At 39.3% G+C, this 21,683-nt stretch overlaps 3 protein-coding genes across 4 annotated transcripts; 1 reads left to right on the top strand and 2 right to left on the bottom strand.

Moving 5' to 3' along the window:
• The first annotated feature begins 7,083 nt into the window (after positions 1-7,083).
• On the top strand, positions 7,084-10,852 carry LOC113310590 (MLO-like protein 6). 2 transcript variants are annotated; one of them, XM_026559313.1, is made up of 14 exons: positions 7,084-7,421; positions 7,526-7,583; positions 7,687-7,850; positions 8,028-8,144; positions 8,248-8,308; positions 8,481-8,569; positions 8,667-8,741; positions 8,833-8,927; positions 9,177-9,226; positions 9,320-9,360; positions 9,450-9,659; positions 9,751-9,818; positions 9,950-10,010; positions 10,130-10,852. In XM_026559313.1, the coding sequence occupies exons 1-14, from the start codon at positions 7,296-7,298 to the stop codon at positions 10,640-10,642; spliced, it is 1,728 nt and encodes a 575-aa protein (XP_026415098.1). In that variant the 5' UTR covers positions 7,084-7,295; the 3' UTR covers positions 10,643-10,852. The 2 variants fall into 2 exon arrangements, with proteins under 2 accessions (XP_026415098.1, XP_026415099.1); XM_026559314.1 differs by lacking the exons at positions 7,084-7,421; positions 7,526-7,583 and having other exon boundaries at positions 7,693-7,849; positions 8,026-8,144.
• Positions 10,853-10,955: 103 nt separating this feature from the next.
• On the bottom strand, positions 10,956-11,817 carry LOC113311618 (transcription factor bHLH162-like). Its single transcript, XM_026560435.1, has 2 exons — positions 11,579-11,817; positions 10,956-11,460 (listed from the first exon to the last, which is right to left on the bottom strand). The coding sequence occupies exons 1-2, from the start codon at positions 11,750-11,752 to the stop codon at positions 11,020-11,022; spliced, it is 615 nt and encodes a 204-aa protein (XP_026416220.1). The 5' UTR covers positions 11,753-11,817; the 3' UTR covers positions 10,956-11,019.
• Positions 11,818-16,136: 4,319 nt separating this feature from the next.
• LOC113311617 lies at positions 16,137-17,473 on the bottom strand. The gene is made up of 2 exons (XM_026560434.1): positions 17,245-17,473; positions 16,137-16,657 (listed from the first exon to the last, which is right to left on the bottom strand). The coding sequence occupies exons 1-2, from the start codon at positions 17,471-17,473 to the stop codon at positions 16,137-16,139; spliced, it is 750 nt and encodes a 249-aa protein (XP_026416219.1).
• Positions 17,474-21,683: the final 4,210 nt, after the last annotated feature.

Below are 21,683 nucleotides of genomic sequence, written 5' to 3'. Positions count from 1 at the left end.
GTTGTTCTTTGTTACTTGATGTTGATACCTTTGGAGGCCTACCCCTCTTCATTGGAACCTACGATGATGTGGATACAAAATCTTTCGTTTGTTGTTGACTTGATAGTGGTTCCTTCCTCGGCCTACCTCTTTTGTTTGGAACCTGCGCTTCCAGAAACCTTTGTTCCGAAATCTCACATGCAGTTAGATCTCGTTTCTTACTTTCCGCGAGTTCTTCTTCACGTTGAGTCATTTCTTTCAATTCTACCCTTTGTTTTCTCCTTGACGTTTTAGTTTGTGGTCTACCTATTGGATCTTCCTTTCTTGGCTCTTCACTTTGTGTTATCCATGGGCGTGTAATTAGCCTTAGTTGGCTCAAAAATACTTGTCGGCTATCCGAGTATCCACGTGAGTAAGCTTCATAGAATTCCTTGGCCTCCTTTGTATCCTATGGTGATTGTCCAGGAGCTTCCGAAGGGGGAGGGTCGAAAGATAGTTGCTTCCAAAACGGATCAATAACCTAAATAGGTATAACTTCTTCATACTTCACAAGCATATGACGACACGGAATCCCCAATGAAGACATGTCGGGACAAATACACACATCACCCGGTTTTCCGTAATTTTGCTCATATTCCATTTGTCTCATCATATGTTTTATTGCCCAATGAGAGACGTTGAATTCTATTCCTTGGAGAAACTTACCATAACGAAGAAATTGAGTCATCCTTTCCATTGAGCTTTTCTCAAAAGCCTCCTTGATCCTATTGATATCAGCCTTAAAGTATTGCTCCATTGCCTCAGTGAGCGTAACCACATTGCCTTGACCGGACTGGATGAGATCTTTAAATCTCCCATGAGCGGACTCCGCTGCACTAGTTGCTTCACTCTTGAAGTGTCTATACCGGTTTGTCCATGCACGCACAAATTTTTCCTTGAACTTATCCAACCATTGAGTCCGACAATACCAAACGGCAGTCGGATAAACTTCGTTCCAATCGGCAATAAACTTCTCCAATCTCTTTTCGTACATAAACTCGGTAAGAGACCAATAAAATTTCTCCCGATCTCTTAGAAATTCCAACCACTTTTTATGATTTTCCGCATGTTCTTTGTCCACTCGCTCCTTTATCTTGCCTCTCTCATCTTCTTCTTCTTCTTCGGGGGATAGTTTGTTCTTTCGAACATCTTCCTCTAGTTGAACAATCATTCTCTTCTTAATATCCGCTTTAGTGGGTTCAAACAAGGCATGGCAAGTTTTTTTTGACATTTTCACATATATGATACGTACATAGGAAATTTTGTGCGTCCGGGAAGACGTCGGATATTTCTTTCATTAATGCGTCATCTTGATCGGTGACGATGACCCTCAGAAGTTGATTTTCCCGGAAGAATAATTTCAATTGTCGTAATGCCCAATGATAATTATAGTCCCTCTCGTTTTCCATTATACACCAAGCCAATGTGAATGTTACCTTGTCCGAGGTTTGCCCCACGATGTTGAACAATGGCATATTGTATTTGTTTGTCTTGTAGGTACAATCCATCAAAACAACACCACAACATGTGTTTTCCAATTGTGAAAGCAAAGGATGTGAAATGAATATTTGAAGGGGCTTCTCGTCCGACCCTCTTTTAATGATACGCGTGTAGTTGTAATCCCAAGCTATCTTCTCAAATTCTTGCATAACGGACCTCCCTTCCCATTCCACCCTTCTAATAGTTTCTTGTGCGCTATAAATTGTACGTAGAGAAGACACGTTAGACTCATCCTTTTCCTTGAATCCTATGAGAATTTGTCTCGGTTTGATAAGTGCTTTTCTCAATCTCTTTACATCCTCGAACTCATGAGGTTTTAGCTTCGCAACTAGGGAGTGACCAACAAAATCTTTCGGATCTGGGTGGTTATGACAGCCACACAAAACCTCACAATCCCAATTGTTCATGTCATTTAAATGGAATACAAGCTTAAACGGGGAATTATTCTTCCTCGTACGAGTCTTGTATACCCTATTAGTCTTCTTTGGATATACATAATCCTTTCTCTTGTGACTATTCTTCTCCTTGTATTTCCCACTTCTCTCGCAAGCCATCTCAAAATGCCTCTTTAAACGTTCGGTATTCCTCACCAACACACACATGTTCTTAAGAGCCGTCTCTTTAGCCTAAGCGATTGCTTCATTTGGATATATTATTCCCTACATAAGATCAATTTCACGTTCATTAGAAGGTTCATTACTAGCAATCCTTTAGTAAAGTTCAAGATACTAGGTCAAAAGTAATCTTTGGTCACATACTAGAGGTATTTTATAGTATTCTGACGTATCCCGATGAAGCGGCTTTGCATTTTTTGGATCAATATATATCACCACCTAAAGATCGAAAGATTATTAGTTCCAAACGAAATTAAAACACTATGCCGGAAACCCGTACCGGCATGCTCGACCAATGTTCCGGCATAGTCGAACTTAACCAAAACTGAAGACCAAATTTGAAACATATTTCGGCATAAAAAATTCATTAGACAGCAACGCCGGAAGCAAAGGTGCCGGCATTCCCGTAATTTATTGTCCCAAGCCGGTACACGCTTCCGGCATTAAAAATAATTCATATGTAATGCCGGTATTTGTCTTTGGAAAAAATTTATCCCTGTATGTTTTTTGGTAGGTACCGCCATTCTCGATATTGATGGTACCACGCCGGAACTCCTATTAATTTCCCATGCCGGTATTTGGTTTTAGATGGAAATGTTTCCTGTATGTTTTTCATGCAGTTCCAGCATGGTAACCTATCAATGAAACCATGTCGGTTGATTATTCCGTAGTATATTCCTTGGTAGGTAAAAAAGTTAAATGCGTACCGACATAGTTTTTTGGTAGAATACTATGCCGGATCAATATTCAAAATGGGGGATATCGCTCTACCGGCATGATCGTAGTATGAATACTATGCCGGTAATGAGTCTGCCGTCATGGTATTCATACCATTTCCATGCCGACACCGAGGTTTTACATTTGAAAAAATGGCGGGTTTCAAGAAAAAAATCGATTTTTCAACCTCCTAGCAGCTTTACCTGTGTATTGGGGATGCTTGCATGTTGTGCAAGTTTACTTTCTTGTGTAGCTTCTTCGAAAAACTCTCCATACTCGTCAAAATAATCATTCAAGGGTGTTGGCTCAACAAAGAGTTTCAATTGAGAGTTGTTGTCGTTAGCTGAAGATTCAAGATATGTTCCTTGTTATAGTTGAGCTTAAGATTCATCAGCTGCAATTCTCTCCTCACAACCATCTTCCATTTTCACAAAAAAATTTCCACTCAAAAATATTTTTCCCTCCTTCTACTCTCACCTCACTCACCCAAATTCAAATAAAACACACACTAATCATTTATCAAAAATCTTATGATTTTACTAATTATTATCAATCACTAATCCTGATTAGTGAGGGGTAGATTAGGTAATACGTAAAATACTTAGATAAGGGGTGACCCCGAATTGATATCTAGATCCAGTTTTTGTCATTTTCTTATATCCACCAATTGTTTTTTTTATCCCCCAATTTCGCATTCTTTCAAAACTAAAACATATTAAATTATTTTCCTCGCAAACTAAAATTAAAACCTAACTTCATCAATCGATTCTAACGACATTAGTCGGTTTAAAGAAAATTTCATTATCACTTGGAAAAAAAAAATCAAGCTAAACATCTTTGATTGCAACCCATTACTCTTAATTATTCTTGTGATTGCTTTATCCATTCACGATTGTAAAAGAAAAACAATTTTGGGTTTCTTTGTTTAACCATAATCGGTCGACGTCCATGTCCATATTGACCGATTCCTGTGATAATCGGTTGATGTTCATGACCACCTCAACCGATTTATATTATATGTGTTTTCTGATTGAAGAACATTTAACCAGAATCGGTTGATGTTCACGCCTATATCACCCGACTCTGGTATGGAAGAAATACCTAGTTTTTTGTAATTTTTTTTAACTAGAATCGAATTATATGAATGTTCACATACACCGATTATATAGGTTTAATTTTCTTATAAAGACAGATTCTGGTTAACCCATTTTTTCCTAGTTAATACTCGATCATAAAATGAGTATGAAATCACATTCATTCTAAAACCGAGTGATGTACACTCAACGGTTAAATTTTATACTCGAAATTAAATCAATTTTTATACCAGATGAGTATGAGTATATACCCAATTTCAAAATTAAATCAATTTTTATACCAGATGAGTATGAGTATATACCCAATTTCAAAACGAGCATGATTTTATACATGAAATGAAAATGAATATGTCTTCTCAAATAGAATATGATTCCATACTCGAATTGAAAAATGAGTACAGAATCATACTAATCATACTCATTCGAGTATGGAATTAAAATATGTTTGATGTTTTTCAACACCATCAGATAATCGGTCGATGTGAAGGTTTACATCAACCGATTATCGGAAAAAGAAAATTTTATTTTATTTTTTTTGTTTTTAAGCTACAAATCGGTTTATGTAGTAATTATTATCGACCGATTCCGGGTTTTCTTCATGAATGATGAACATTAACCAGAACCGGCCTACAAGAACATGAACATCGACCGATTCTTGGTTGATGATTTACAAAATAAAACTAAAAATATTTCATGTTTGATGATCATTAACACTAGTTGATTTCTGAGTTAACAAGATTAAACATTTGTTTATCAAGGGAACTAACACTAAATAATCAGTGGCAAATTAGCCATTAAATAAAATAATTGGATAATTTTTTTTTACTTTAAAATATTCTTTTTTGTCTTCTAGTGGTAGGGCTCAAATTAGCCGAGTTACCCTTACAACAAGAAAAGAGAACAAAAAAATAAAGGTCTATTTTATATTGTCCATTCTTTTTTTTTATTAATTCTTCTAATAGAAAATACAATCTCTGTTTTACGAAAAATGATTTCTTTTCATTTTTTGATTTTTGATCCTCATCTTTTTTAAAGAGAAATAAAAAGAAGAAAAGCGTGCGTAAAAATGTATCCATATAAGAAAAACAATTTTATAGTGGATCAACAATTCAACTGGCCCCTTCTCTTGTCATTTTACAAAGAAGATTCATTCAGTGGGAATGCTTCCCTCAAAATTCAAATACAAGGATGCCCATAAACCACAGGGTCCGCGAGAAATGTTGGACACTTGAACTAGTATACTACCTAAATAATCTTTTCATGCAGGGTTTGACCTTTTGAAAGTCCATTTTGGCAACTCAAAAACTTGTAGGCCGTTGTGAAAGGATCAAAAATGGATGTCAATATGAATCGACAAAAGGCTAGTTTGCATCCACTTGCTGATAGTCTTGGACCCCCACCGACATAATACATCCCTCTCATTGGTTGACACTTATCTACATACATCGGATATGGCTTTGGTTTTTGGTTTCTTTTGCACAATATATTCGGCTTCCGCAGTTGCAAAGCAATTCAGCAGTGCGTGTAATTTGCTTCATTCCCAACACCAAACAAAAATATGAACAAATTTAATAAAGTTTTTTTTGTCAAACAATATTGGACTCTCACAAATGCCGAAGATAAGTTGAACATCTGATTTTTCAAGCATTATTATATTCATGGTAACTGGCGAAATTTTGAAAGTTTGATTGGTTGATAAGCACTATGCATTGAGTTGAAATGAAGATCTACATTTTCGGCAGAAATCTCTATTAGTACAAAATATACATACCCTGCGCAATTGGCATTGACCTATAAAAATTGAATATGCCATTGCTTATGTAATTATCAAAAATTGAAAACATGCCATAATAAAATTATTACTGTCACGATCAATGTTACCATGATTGATTTTTCGGTCAAAAAGAAAATTAACAGTTGTTGTTTAGAGTATGATGTTTTTTTTTTCAGGTTTTTTGAAATTGGTCTGTCCAGAATTATTTTTCAACCTTGTTAATACGGGATACAAATTTGCTTGGAATGTACAAAAATTTATGCAACACATACCATCCCTACTTATAGATTTGTATTCGGAAAATGGGTCATTTGTCCAAATATTTTTAAATCACGGTTCAAATGGACGAGTAAAAAATAGTTTGGATGAAATGGTCAAAAAAAATAGTAAGGATGAAACCAGCTTAAATTTAAAAAATAGCAAGGATGAAACTGGATACATCCTGTGTAAATTAAAAATAAGAAAAAATATTTGAAAATGGGCACGATGAAACTGGTTACATCCTGCCTATTTTTACATTTTTGTCTATTTAAACAGTATCAAAATCTAATTGTCCATTTTATCCAGAAATTGTTGATTTTGGTCTTTTTAACCAATTTTGTGATTTGTATTCTCTCGAGCAAATTTATACCTCTACTAGCGACGGCGTTTTCTTTTTTTTTTACCAATATCTCTATGTAATCTGCATTGTAATAATTCTTGGCTACCTTTGACCATGTAAATTAAGAATGATGTATAAAAGTCCCATACTATTGCCCTTAATATTTAGTGTTAACTCTCCCTTTGTATTCACCAGAACATTATGCGGTAGAAAAAAAAAATCTAACCAAGCACATGGTTGGAGTAATCAAGATGGAATAATGCAACTATTCGCTTATTGTTGACTTGAGAGATAGCCATATCTCCCTTAGGATAGTGTGATCTTTAACAAAATTACTTATTTCATTCAAAATTTTGAAATTTATATTGAATTTCATTGTTTAACCGATAATACAATACAGTTACCAAGTCATTTTTGGCAAATTTATTTATTTATTTTATTATTTATTATTTTTTGAAAGCATCAATTTTTTTTGACTATTTCTTAATTTGTACGTGTCCTCCTTGTGCTGCAGGTGCTATGTTAATCTTCTAATTTATTTAAGTTAATTATTTTGTTTATTTAACATAATCAGGGACAGATCATATGAAAACAGAAAAGCTCATCTGGTCTAGTCAACTGGTCAGCACTCTCTCTTACCCATCCTCCTCTATGATTAGTTGAAAAGTCAAAGTCTATCTCCACCACTTAAATCGTTAGAGAATGATTTTTTTTATCATTTTGGCCTTCGCCAATCTCAAAAATAACATATTTGACCATTAACTGTCAGTTTCCATATCAACCCAAGATACCTCTTACTCCATTCCATATCATCTTCTCCACATTCTGCATCCCTCTCAATTCTTTCTTCTCTACTTCATAAAATTCTTGTAAATTCCAAAATTCTCAGAAGACTCAGTCCATTTTGCGCGAACGAACAATAAGTATAGAGAGTTGCCACAGACATAGAGAGTTATCTTGCATCATCCGTCAATACAATGGCAGACAAGACTAGTTACGATCGTAGTTTAGAGGAAACCCCGACATGGGCTGTTGCAGTTGTTTGTTTTGGAATCGTTTTAGTTTCCATTGTTATCGAGCATGTTCTCGAGCTCATTGGAGAGGTAACTAGTCACCCTTTTTTTCCCTTCAAATTCCATTAACAGAGCGCAACATTTACCCATGACTTACATATACAAAACTAAACACTTTCTTTTCCATTTTGTAGTGGTTCCACAAGAAACACAAAAAAGCTCTCTATGAAGCACTACTAGTGGTCAAAACAGGTATAAATTCTACTCTCTTCCTCATGAAGTTATAAATCCATCCATGAAAGAATTATTGGAAACTTATTGTTTTTTCTTTCTTTCTCGTCTGTGGTTGTTGCAGAGCTTATGTTACTGGGGTTTATATCACTGCTGCTAACATTTACACAAGATTATATAATCCAGCTTTGTATACCCAAAAAAGTTGGAAATACATGGCATCCTTGCCCAAGAGACAAAGAAGTCGAATCAGAGAATAATTATGCGGAGAAATATTGTGGAAAAAAGGCAGGTTCATTTTTATTTTTAGTTTCATTTGTCAAATTGATTTTCACTGAACCAAAATTATTGAATCTAAATTTAGGTTCATATTGTGAATGCTTACAGTTATTGCACCTAGTACAATGACATAAAGAGAAATATCTAATGAGTAGGGTCTTTTGTGTTTGGTTTCATATTTTGCAGGGAAAAGTACCACTTGTGTCAAAGACTGCCATCCATCAACTCCACATATTCATCTTTGTCTTGGCAGTCTGTCACGTGCTTTATTGTATATTTACCATGGCTCTCGGCAGGGCTAAGGTAATTTATTTTAGTCCATGGTGAAAAAATTACTAAGTTGGTAAAGCTAGTTCTTGTGAAGTTTTGGTGATTGAGTTTGATTGTTGTATTGGTCCAATATCAGATGAAAAAATGGAATAGTTGGGAAAAGGAAACTAAATCTGCCGAATATCAGTTCACACATGGTGAGTTATCGTTTATCCTACATCCTCAACTATGAACTATTTGCATTTCATTTTTTTCTCGTATTTTAACCACGGATTAGTTCTTAATTAGCTCAATCCTAAATCTAGAACTACATAGCTGTAATAAATAATTTACTTGTGTGAAAAATAACTTCTTTTTTTTTTTGGGCAGATCCTGATAGATTTAGGTATGCAAGGGATACAACATTTGGGCGAAGGCATATGAGCATTTGGAGTAGATCCACGATTCTCCTCTGGATTGTAAGTACTAAATTTGCATATTGTTGACTTGTGCATATCTTGATCATACTTGCAAGAGAGCTGAGCTTAATTTCTTCAAATGTAACGTTTGATGCAGACGTGTTTCTTTAGGCAGTTCGTTAGATCAGTTCCTAAGGTAGATTATTTGACACTAAGACATGGTTTTATCATGGTGAGCTAAATCTTCCTTTGATAACAATTTACTGGATTTAAAATTGTGTATTCGGCGGCGAATATCTAATAATAGTTAATCTCAATTTCAGGCACATTTGGCTCCACAAAGTGCTGTCCAATTTGATTTTCAGAAATACATGAGGAGGTCTCTTGAAGAGGACTTCAAAGTTGTTGTTGGAATTAGGTGCGTCCATATCTGTTTGCTAATTTATTTTTTTAGAAAACAAAGCCGCCTCTATTAAACCCTGCAAGAGACGGTACAACAACCATATATTGTGCGCTTACTGGCATTAGCAGCCTCTGTACAACTAACATACATATATCAACATTTACATTGACAGCTCTTGGATGTTATAACGATAATGGCACCGCTGACTTGAGGACCGTTTTATTTCTTTAGTACTGATCTTAATTATTGTGTTTACTTTTGCAGTCCAGTGCTCTGGTTCTTTTCCCTACTTTTCTTAATGGCCAGTACCAATGGTAAGTAGCAGTGAGAACACTATGAAAATGTATGTTCCTTTTACTCGGGGCGCATGCCTATTCTAATCCTCTGGAACATTTTGATTACTGCAGGATGGCGCTCTTACTTGTGGCTACCCTTTATTCCATTGCTGGTAAGCAAGATTAATCAAAATTTATTTAAACTTCAATTGTAAATTAAAGTTCAGTATAATTTATTGGCTTTTTCATACTTGATCATCAGATTGTACTCGCCGTAGGGACGAAATTACAAGTGATTATAACACAAATGGGTTTACATGTACAAGATAGAGGAGATGTGGTACAAGGAGTGCCCACAGTAAAACCAGCTGATGATTTGTTTTGGTTCAGAAGTCCTCGTCTCATTCTCTACTTGATTCATTTTGTTCTCTTTCAAAATGCATTTCAAGTGGCTTTCTTCATATATACTACTGTAAGATACATTCAAAACTTGTTCAAAATGGCTCGAATAACGTCTTATAATATCAAAGGTCTAAATTTGTTTTCATGTTTAAAATTTTCAGTATGAATTTGGGCTCAGTTCTTGCTATCACCAGAAAGCGGCAGATGTGGCTATCAGGATTTCAATGGGGTGAGTGTCTAACCTAGTAATCTCTCCATTCCAGCATTGTGACTTTGTGTTGAGCTTGCAACTTTTGTCGAATGCTAAAAGCTCGTTTCGACAATCTCTAACATTGTTTTATGTTGGCATGAAAATTTCAGGATCTTTGTACAAATCCTATGCAGCTATGTCACTCTACCTCTCTATGCCTTGGTTACTCAGGTTAGCAGAAATTTCTTCCTTCTATAACCCCGGCACTAATGCCTTACATTGTTGCGCAATTTTAAGACAATGCTCCCTGATTTTACTAACTGGTTCGTGATTTATGTAAATGAACACAGATGGGTTCGAACATGAAGACCGCAATATTCAACCCAACTGTGGCAGTAGCATTAAAAAAATGGCATCATCAAGCAAAAAAACAAATAAAAGAAAGCCGAAAAAGTACGCCAACTTCGAGTATGCCATCCACGCCACACTATGGCATGTCACCGGTACATCTCTTGCATAACAAAAACAATCGCAGTAGTGAAGCCAATAGCCCTCAGATGTCTCCTATGCATCGAAATTACATGGGTGCTGCAAACGATCATTGGGATAGCGAATCACCTTCCCCAATGCATGACAGTTCTAGTCATGACAATTCTAGACATAATGATCCATTTAGAGCTCGCCTTGGTCCAAATGAGGAAAGACGAGTCTCACCGTCTGAATTAATACCGATGCCAAATCTACCGCCCGTTAGAAGTGGCAATGAACGAAGTGGTGAACGGGAATCTACTGATCAACATGAGATTAGTATCGGTTCCGCTTCTACGAAACATTTCTCATTCGGTAAAAGACCAAGTGTGTGATCATAATAGGATTGTACCTACTACATTTGCATAGTTACAAATTAAATTGAATTGATTTTCATTTAGCGGCCACATAAATCAGGTAGGCTCGTTTGCAATATGTATCATAGTTTGGCCTAACCCTGTTCTATATATAAAGAGTGCTTTGTACTACCAAATCAGTTAGCTAGAAGGTTGCAAATTGTTAAATAAAACAGATTTTTTCGTGTTTCCAATCATCTAATACCCAGAATTCCAGTTTAAGTTTGTTCGCATTTCGCTTTCAATTTATGCAAAAAGGTCTGCTACATTTAGTTCATGCCAAAGTTCGAAACTAGTTTCTTCAATCTGTCACATATCCCCATCTCTAACCTGTGACATACATTCAACAAACAAAGTTAGTATACAACGGCAACTACTAACCGGAAAATGTTATCGGCGTGATATGAAGTCACCTGAGAATGAACTGTATAGAAAATCTTGTCATCAACAGTAGCAAAACTAGCATTGACGATTTCAGCCCCTTCTTCTTCAAGGACAGTAATTAGTTGATAGTACAAGAATTGTTTGTTCATCCCAGTTATCAAAACTACTTCCAAAGTAGTGCTATCAAAGTTCCTTACTTGGAGTATCGGCAAATCCAATAAATCGTTACCACAAATCTCAGTAGACGTATTTAATGAACAAGTAGAAGTAGCAGCAACAACAGCAGCAGCATTGGTAGTTATAATATCTTGATCACCACAGTGATCAGTATTCGGCAACGTGGTTGCTGTTAATAAATCTTTCTTTCTCTTGAGTTTATCTATTCTCTTTGTCAGTTCTTGTATGTGAATTATCTGCTCGATCTATCAGATCTATCTGAGATATATCCTGCGCAAGAAATTAAGTTTAGATTGGATCAAAGAGATTAAGAGAAAGATTTTGTGTATGCAACTGTAAGTCTGTGTACAGTACCTTCTTGGAGGAATGGTTGTTGTCATGAGTACTAGTAGTGGGAGGGATAAGAGAGACAAGTTTGAAGCAAAGAGCTTTCATATGACTTCTTCTATTCTTTTCAATGGTTTCCCTATCAATTGCTGCTGCTGCACAAGTAGAAGAAGAAGAAGCACATTTACTTGAATTTTTCATTTCACAAGACAAATTTCTAGTATGTTTCAAACTGCTACGCTGAGTAGCAAGCAAGGAGATTTGGACAGTGCATGATGACTAAGAGAAAGAGAGTACTGTTTGGTTTTTAAAGACTAAATTAAGAAGGGTACGTAGGTCCATATAATTGAAGAGAGAAAACAAAGATATCTAAGGGATGATTCCTTGGTTGGCTTTTGAAGTACAACCAAGAAGTTTCCTATGGAAAAGTGTTTGTGGGTGAAAACTGTTTCTGTTGGTTCTGATAAATATGGGTGTGTTAATGAGAAACGAGCCCAAACCTTAAACAAATGCACTGCACGGGAGTACTTTAGATTCGAGAGATCAATATGTACAATCCTGGCCTAAACCAAGAAATGACCGTTCCAGTTTTGCTTCGGTCACAAAGTAAAGTAGAAGGGTTGGTCTTAGGGAGGGAAGAGAAGAAGGTGTTGAGACCAGAATGGTTAATTCTAAAGGTGTGGCTATTTTATGACTTGTATCAGAATATGGAACTGGCTTGCAGAATGTAAGCTATCAGTTCTTTGGTATTTTTCTGGACACTGTGTTGTTGTTCTAACCAAAACTTGTTGTTTTGTTGAAATTGTATAAAACCTATTTATACAAGTTATATTGAACGCACCCTGATCTCGTAGAAAGTGGGAGTGATTGAGTGATGGAGAAGTGGGGTCATGTGTAAATGCCAGAGACCACGTTCCCACTATGAAGGAAACTGGTTAGTTTACACCCACTACTTCTTGCCGCCACTAACTGCCCTGCTTTCTGACACTTTCTTATAATGGGCGTGTTGAACGCCGCACGCTGTAAACCGCCAGACCAATACCCTGATGAGCATCCCCCAGTTTGTGACATATTTGATGTCTCGAGCATTTTTGTGGAAAATGTGTAGAAGATTGTTGAACGAGTCTTGTATGCAAGACTTAGCTATTATGATTAATTGTATGCCAACTAAGTAGCAGATAGCCATGTGTGGAAATTCAAAGTCAATAGACTTGCCGCAGGAAAAATAACATGTGATGCTATTAGGCTTGTCTTGGATGGTCGCCTAAAACTTGCCACATGCTTGTCAATTCTGTGGCGAATTTGGACGACTGAGATTGTGTCCTGTGAGAAAGGGTGGCCGTTGATTATGGCCACATTTCATTGGCATATGATAATAGAAAAGTGGCATCATATGCCGATGGTATGATGGCATAGCGGCATGCCAGTGGCACAGTGACGCCTGGCGTAGCCGTGGCATCTATTTTGGCATATTGGTGTTAGACACAAATATGGCTCCGGCAACGTTGGACCCTGTTGCTATATCAAACTTAAGTCCTTAGGAGAATTACTTGACTTGGTTGACGTGGCAACTTTAGCTAAATTAGGGTTCGGAATATCAAAACCCTGATTAGCGCGTGTGGCATGGCCGGCACGGTGGCGTTTTCATGCAATCGGTGCCATGGCCACATTAAAAGAATTATAACGGGCCATAATATGGGGATAACCACAGGCGCAAGGATGGCCACGGGTGATTATAGTATGGCGCCGTTTTTAGGGTTTGTCGGTCCCACATGGCTCGTGGCATGTTGTGGGGCCAAAGTGGCGTAATTTGGGCCACAACTGGAAATTAGGGTTTCGACTGATGCCACTAAAGCAAAGTCGTGTTTCTGATTATAATTCCCTAATTGGAATTCGTTATGGAGTTGGTCACGAACAGGAGGTGGGTTAGCACGTAGGCGCACTATTTATGGCACGTTGACACATTCGGCATGCTACTGCGACATGGTGGCACGTTTTGCATGTTTGGCATGTCAATTAGCGTATTGGCGCGGCATGGCATGTTTGGCATGCCACTAGCACGCCGGAGCGGAATGGCACGTTTGGCATGTTTGGCATGCTGATTATCACAATGGCGTGGTTTTTAGAAAGCCAGTTTGACATTGTGACCATCTGGCGCAATTTTGCCTCTTTTTATACTGTGGCAGGTTTAAAGCAACCTGATTGGTCGATAAAAAGAGGGGTCGGCCAAGCATGGGAGTGGCCACACTTCCAGTGTGCGTGGCGGATTTAAAGCGACCTGATTGGTCGATGGGAAATAGGGGCCGGTCGGGCAACATGGGCGTGGCCACTTGCAAGTGGCGCCCGCTGGCCTATGGCATGGCCACACCTCCCTTTGTTGCTACTCCTATTACGCGGATCCTTTTATTCCTTGTTTTCTGATTTTGGATAGGATTTTGCACCTACTAATCCATGGAGGATTAATTTCCTAGTTTACCTAAGCTTAGTTTCGACCACCGGGGTCTAATATACTGCGCAGGGCGCAAAAATCTAATTTTTGCAAATCAGGTTAATATTTGAATCTTGTGAATTATCACAAAATTGATTGAATTCTGTGTGTTGACACAGAGTTATTTAAGTTTATTGCCAGAGAGCAGTATGCTTTGCGATTGAATACTTTTATGCAAGGACCTTAACCTTGATATTTTGGGGAAATTCGTGCTACTCTGCTACGAGTGAACACAAATTGTCATGCCATATCAATATTAAGGGTTCAACCGGGGAACGTAGCACAAAAAGCATTCAAAGAAACTTATATTAATTAAAAATACAGGCAAGGTGCCGAAATTTATAGAATATCTGGTATTATTGCTACATGCACCATTCTAAATAAATTTTATGTGAATATATTGAGTTGCTCAATTAATGCGCCAGCGAAGAGGTTGAACACTCATCACTTTTACATGGCTCTGTCTCTTTGCAGAATGACGGCATATTAAATGTGAGGTTTTACAATTTTAACCCTGGACTAAAAACCACCATCAACATTAAGTCCCCTGCTTAGCACGTAACAATAGCATTGTTACGGGGTAAGCATGAGATGGTGACAGACAAGCGATAAAAGGCCAAGCTAGAGTAAGCAAATATTACTAGGAAAGTGCCTGCCTCATATCCTCAGAATGTGTTTATGCTAGGGCTTCAAGCTGGAGAAACGCATCCGTCCTTTGACTATCTGGTCGTTTCCTTCTGGTCTTCCTTAAGGTTTCAATGAGAAACATTACCCGGTCAGGGTTGAATCCTTGGCTATCGGATCAGTCCCGTTGGGGTTGTCCGGCATCTATTTCTTCTTAGGGTTTCCATCATATATATATATATTATATATATATATATGAAGGTGAAGCTAGACTGTCTTTCTCAGTTCGGAAAAAGACTTTTCTTCTTGAATTCGTATTGCTCCATTATGTCGAACAGAAGTGAATCATCTTCAAGCCATCCAGACTCTTCAGCCAAACGTAGGCGGCTCGTATCCAGGGTATGAATTCAATTACCTCCTGATCTTGAAGTGATAATTCTTCTTTTCTTCATAATACTGTTGTTATGTTGTTGTTGTTTTTTTAGTGTGGGCGAATACCCGGACCTCGTGACACCTCCCTCATGTGGATCCTCCGAGTCAAGTAAATCATACCGGTATGCTTTCATCGACAAATGGATACTTACTTATCGCCATCAATAGATAACGAAGAGAGATTTTCTTTTGTGTAGAGGTACCCATCTGGAACATGCGTGATTGTGGTCGATGATGACGATCTGGCCACTCCTCTTCCTTCAAACTCAAGTACGCCAACTACTGCAGACCTGGAAAATGCAAATTTGGGTATTTCTTGCTACGAATACCCTAATGTAGGCTTGCCATTCTATATCCACATGAAATGTTTATCCTTTAGATATCAAAGCATATGTGAATTCCTAGTGCGGAAGGAGTTCGTGGCTTTGTACACAAAAATATGGAAAAGATATGGCCACATTGTGACTAGGAACATGGTACGACATTGTTCATATTCCTTAGTTACCACGGTGAACTGCCTCCTGCCTATGATTGTCGAAATGGAAGGCACATCCATTCGCGACGTCTTGAGAAGTGGGAGAACATGGTATCTACCTGAGAATCCCTGGAGTTTTACGTAAGTTGGTTGCGGCACCGTCTTGAGATCATCAAGGTTGACCGAGTCGGCATCCTTGCAAACGTTGTTCCTGTTACAAAGGCCATTTTGGAAGAGGAGAAGACTCTGACTGCTGAATCTCAAAAGGTAGAACAGGCAATCCAGGACTTGAAGAGTATGACTGAAAGGTATTAGGAGAGGCTGAAGATGGTGTTTTCAAGGAACTACAACTTGTTGGATGGTCTTTTCTGAGTTATTGTTTTGAACATGCAGCCATGAGAACGTCTGGTTTTTATTTGAATTGTACTAGTTTTCGGAAAAGAGTAAATGGAATTTTCATTAATACGTCTTGACTAAATAAAATTTTGATAACTCAGACACGAGGGAGGAAAGGAAAAAATGCCTGGATGGCCGTGTTACGAAACGGCGAGAGGTGGGAGCAATGGTCAGGCGTAGTATGACTTGAGCCATTTTTTATTGATGACCGCTTCCAACTTTCCTCCATCTTCTTTGACAATCTTGTAGTACCCACTGTTGTAGGCTTTTGTGACCACATAAGGTCCTTCCCATTTTGGAGAGAATTTTGGTGCGGACATGTCTTGCGGAATGTGCTTAGCAGTCTTCAACACCAGATCTCCTACTTGAAAGATTCGAGGTTTTACGGCTTTATCATATGCTCTGGAGACCCTATTTCTGTATGCCTGAGAATGTTCTTCTGCCTTAGTTCTCTTGGAGTCTAGAGTATCTAGCTCCGCTATTCTGGCACTCGATGCTTCAGCCTCATTCCATTGAACTCCACTTGCGGCCGCAATCCTAGCCAACAGAATTTTAATCTCTGCTGAAAGAATTGCATCTGCGCCATAGACGAGTGAATATGGAGAAACGCCAGTAGAGATTCTAGGTGCCGCCCAATACGCCCATAGCGCTATGGGTAATTGCTCGTTCCATGTCCGAGGATTATCATGTACTGTTCAGCAGAGAGTCCGAATTAAAGTCTTGTTGGTGCTCTCGGCTTGCCCATTCCCTTGGAGATAGTAAGGAGTAGAGAAGACTTGCTTAATTCCGTATTCTTCGAGTAACTCTTGTACTTGCTTGTTGGCGAAGGGAGTGCCATTATCAGTGATGATGTGCTTAGTCACTCCAAAACAACAAATGATGTATTCCTTAATAAATGTTGCAGTTGTCGCTCCAGTAGTCCCTCGTATAGGAATGGCTTAAACCCATTTAGTAAAGTACTTCGTTGAAGTTATGATAGATTCATGCTGATTTGACGATGGCGGGTTGATCTTCCCAATGATGTCAAGTCCCCAGCTGTAAAATGGTCGAAGACTGCTCACCGAGTGCAGGGGAATAGAAGGTGCGTGGATGAGGCTCCCGTGAATTTGGCGTTCGTGTCACCTTTGAAAAAACGCCGCTGCATCGTCTTCCATAGTTGGCCAGTAGTATTTCTCGCGTATCTGGAGGAATAGTTTCTTCTTCCCTTGGTGTTCACCTTTATGTGTCTCCTTCAGCATAATTGGATCTCTGCCTTTGTCAGGCATCGCAGCAGATCACCTCCAAAGCTTTTACGGTATAGGTTTCCTTCATGAAATACGAATCTTTTGGCTCTTTGCTTCATCTTGGCTGCGTCATTCTTATTGGCAGGGAGCATACCGTCGTGGAGGTAACTGACGTATGGCTCTCGCCAGTCCCCAACGTGGCCAATGTTAAAGACCTCCAATTGATGTGGCGGTGCTTGACAGTTGGAGCAAGACCCTTGGAGTGATCGACATTGAGTCTCCATATCTGGACAGTAGTAGCCAAGGCGTTGAAGACGACGGTAAAGAGTTACCACCAACGTTTGTACACAAATTTCGCCATGAACATGGTTAAGTTGTGGATGTGCTTCTTCATCGCCGAGACATCTCGACAGGGAGCCATATGGGTTTCGATGATACAACACTCCTTGAAGCATGAATAAGTTTTGTAGGGTATTGAGACTAACCTTTCCTTGGGAAAGCGAACTGTTAAGCTCTTGGATAATCGGTGTCCTCCAATCGTTGGCTTTTGTATCCTTAGACTATAAGAGCCATTTCGATGCTACGTTCCGTCTCCTCACTGTCAAAGTCTCTTCTAAGCCTTCGAATTACTGCTTCGAGGCCAACGTGGCTAGGCAATCAGCGTGTTTGTTGTTGCTTCGACCGACATGAGTTATGGTTGCATCAGTGAAGTAATTCAATAACCTTGGTGCCTCAGATCTATACGGAGCCAGTGTTATCTCTTTTAGTGCGTACACTCCATTCATATGGTTAACTAGTAATTTAGAGTCTCCTTTTACTTCCAGGTGCGTGGCGCCTGCTTGTTTGGCCAGCGACAACCCTATGAGAAAAGCTTTATATTCCGCTGAATTATTGGTGCACTGAAAGTCCATCTTAAAGGAATGCGAAAAGACTTCACCAGTTGGAGACACCAGAACTACACCCGCTCCTCCAGTATTATTGTTAGGGGTGGCAGAGCCATCGAAATATAGTAGCCACACTTCTTCTTTGACAAAAGAGATTTCTGGAAATTCTCCAGGAAGGTCTTCATGCGTTGCGGTGGTTCCTTCTCCCGGGAAAGCTGCTAGTAAATCCGCAACTGCTTGTCCTTTGATAGCCCTTGGAGAGGCGCATGTTATATCCATCTCTGACATTTGGAGGAGCCATTTGGCCGGCCTTCCTATCAAGGGAGGTTTTGAAAGCAAAATTTTGACAGGGTCAGCCTTAGATATCAACACCACTTTGTTTGAAAACAGATAATGCCTAAACTTCTGAAAGGAGTGAATTAGAGCTAAGCACGTTTTTTATGCCTTAGGATATCTGAGTTCAGCATCCCTCATAGTTCGACTGAAGTAGTATATAGGATGTTCAATTCCTTCATCATCTTCTTGGGCGAGGAGAGATCCAACGGTAGCATCACTGAAAGCAATGTAGAGGCACAATGGTCTTCCTTGTACAGGAGATATCATGACGGCTGGGGATGGAAATATTTGTTGGATCTTCCAAAATGCCTCTTGTTGTAGCGCGGTCCAAACAAAACTTGCTCCCTTCTTCAGCAAAGGAGTGAATGAAGGAATAAGCTGGGCTAAACCAGATATAAAACGCTGAATGTAGTTTACCTTGCCCATGAATCTCTGGAGTTCTTTCACAGTTCGTGGAGGTGGAATCGTGAGGATGGATTGGGTCTTGGATGGATCAACTTTGATTCCCTCAGCAGTTACCTGGAATCCTAGAAATTTGCCCGAGGAAACGCCAAAAGCACACTTCAAAGGATTCATTTTCAGTTTGTACTCGCGACATCTTTCAAACACTTGTCGCAGAACCTCTGTGTGGGCCACTTGGGTATTTTATTTGACCACTATGTCATCCACGTAATCTTCAACTTGCTTGTGCATCATATCATGGAAAATTGCAGTCATGGCGTGTTGGTAGGTAACGGCAGCATTTTTCAAACCGAAAGGCATCACAGTATAATAAAAATTCCGTGAGCAGTTCGAAAAGCTGTCTTACTTGCGTCATGCTCATACATCTTTATCTGATTGTAGCCTATGTACCCGTCCATGAAGGAGAACATGCCATGTCCACTAGTGGAGTCGACTAGCATATCAATGTCGGGAAGGGGAAATCGTCCTTGGGGCAACATTTGTTCAGATTTCTAAAATCGACACAACACCTAATTTGACCGCTCTTCTTTTTTACATGAACCACATTTGCCAACCAGGTAGGATGTTGAATGGGTTTGATGAAGCCGACGGCTAGAAACTTCTGAATCTCAGTCTTGATTTGCTCCTCCACATCGTGTCTGAACTATCTTGGAGATTGCTTGACTGGTTTGGATCCAGGTATTATATGTAGATGATGAGTGGCCAGTTTTTCATCCAAGCGATGCATTTCCTCATACGTCCATGCAAATACATCTTGATATTCCTTGAGAAGGTCCACAAGTTTTATGCGCTCCTCTGTGCATAGAGCCGAGCTAATGGAGACGGGCCGTGGAGATTCTTCACTTCCGATGTTGACAACTTCGAGTTCATCTGTGGTGGAGTTGGTTCCATCTTGTAATTGTCGTGGTACGTCTGTTACTTCTTCTTGTGGCTTGATTTTGTGATTACCTTCTATTGGGCGGAGAGACTGGGTGGTAGTTTCCCCCGCTAATTGCTAACAGCAGTGGCGATATACAGTTTTCCCTTTTTCTTCACAACTTGCAACAAAAGCGCGCTCCCTCTTGGTTGATAAGGGAAAATTGGCGTGTCCTGTCGTTGGAGGTGTGCCGCGGGATTGGGTTCCTTTGTTTAGTGACGCAAGTATATCCTCCTCTTCAATTGACGTCCATGTAAGGAGCGGAGTGCAGTAAACCTCGCCTGATGAGTCTCACGAATTTTCCTTTGGCTCGAACAACTCTACACCACAAATTGGTGCATAAGGAGACAATGACGCGGGAATGCAGACAACTTCTTCGTTCAACATGGTTTTCAGGTATTGGTGATACGTTGAAGGGACGATACGGTTATCATGGAGCCACGGTCTCCCCAGTATAATGTGGTAGTCTGGCTCTTTCTCTATCACTTCGAATTTCACCTTCGACTGGACTGGTCCCACTGACAGATTCAGACTGATGTACCCATATGTGTTGGTTTGGTTTCCTTCAAAATCTGTCATCATGGTAGACTACTACACGATTTTACTTGTCCGTACCTTCGTTGTCCTGAGTGTTCTAATGGTGATAACATTTGAGGATTCTCTCGTATCAATGGGATCTCTTTTGAATTCTGAATCCTTGATGCGAGAAGTGACATGTAGGTCTTTGTTATGACATTCCTCTGCCATCATGTCGTCTTCAGTAAATGTAACATTGTTGACAGACATCTCTGATATTCTTGAAGTCTCTGTATGTGAAGGAGCCAAACACGCATCTATAGCTATTTGATTGATTGCAGCAAACGTCTCTGCTCGCTGATCCTTTGAAAGGTGTAGAATTTCACATAAAATTTCTACCAAAGAGGCTGCTTCCTGGTCCACCGGCCTCTGGTTGGTGGTTAAACTGTTGAGCTGAGGATGATCATCCGGGGCGTCAGTCCCAGTGCTAGAATTTCTGGGACAGGTGAGCCTCTCCAATATGACGTCAATCTGACAAGAAAACTGAGTATGTTGTTTATCGCTTCCTTCATCAGGTCCAGTTCCTTGTGTGGATCTCCTGAACTCGTGCCAACTCGATCAATCTTGGGATTTCTTCAGTGGCTGCACCATTGGGTATAGGTTGGGAGGAGAGATGTCGCCATTCTCCAGATCCTGAGCGGAATTTGGATTTGTGGAATCAGTTCTAAGACCGACCATTCTTTTGAAAATTGGAGTTGTAACCGAGAGACTAATCTCCCACTGTGGTCGCCAATTGTTTGTGGGTGAAAACTGTTTCTGCTGGTTTTGGTAAATTTGGGTGTGTTAATGAGAAACGATCCCAAACCTTAAACAAATGCACTGCACGGGAGTACATTAGATTCGAGAGATCAATCTGTACAATCCTGGCCTAAACCAAGAAATGGTCATTCCATTTTTATTTTGGTCACAAAGTAAAGGAGAAGGGTTGGTCTTAGGGAAGGTAGCGAAGAAGGTGTTGAGACCAGAATGGTTAATTCTGAAGGTGTGGCTATTTTATGACTTGTATCAGAATATGGAACTGGCTTGCAGAATGTAAGCTATCAGTTATTTGGTATTTTTCTGGATACTATATTGTTTTGTTGAAATTGTATAAAACCTATTTATACAAGTCATATTGAACGCACCCTGATCTCGTAGAAAGTGGGAGTGATTGAATGATGAAGAAGTGGGGTCATGTGTAAATGCCAGAGACCACGTTCCCACTATGAAGGAAACTTGTTAGTTTACACCCACTACTTCTTGCTGCCACTAACTTCCCTGCTTTCTGACACTTTCTTATAATGGCGTGTTGCACGCCGTACACTGTAAACCTCCAGACCA

Source organism: Papaver somniferum, chromosome 9, assembly GCF_003573695.1.
Source record: "Papaver somniferum cultivar HN1 chromosome 9, ASM357369v1, whole genome shotgun sequence".
Classification (NCBI taxonomy): Eukaryota; Viridiplantae; Streptophyta; class Magnoliopsida; order Ranunculales; family Papaveraceae; genus Papaver; species Papaver somniferum.
This window is presented reverse-complemented; position numbering and strand designations above follow the sequence as displayed.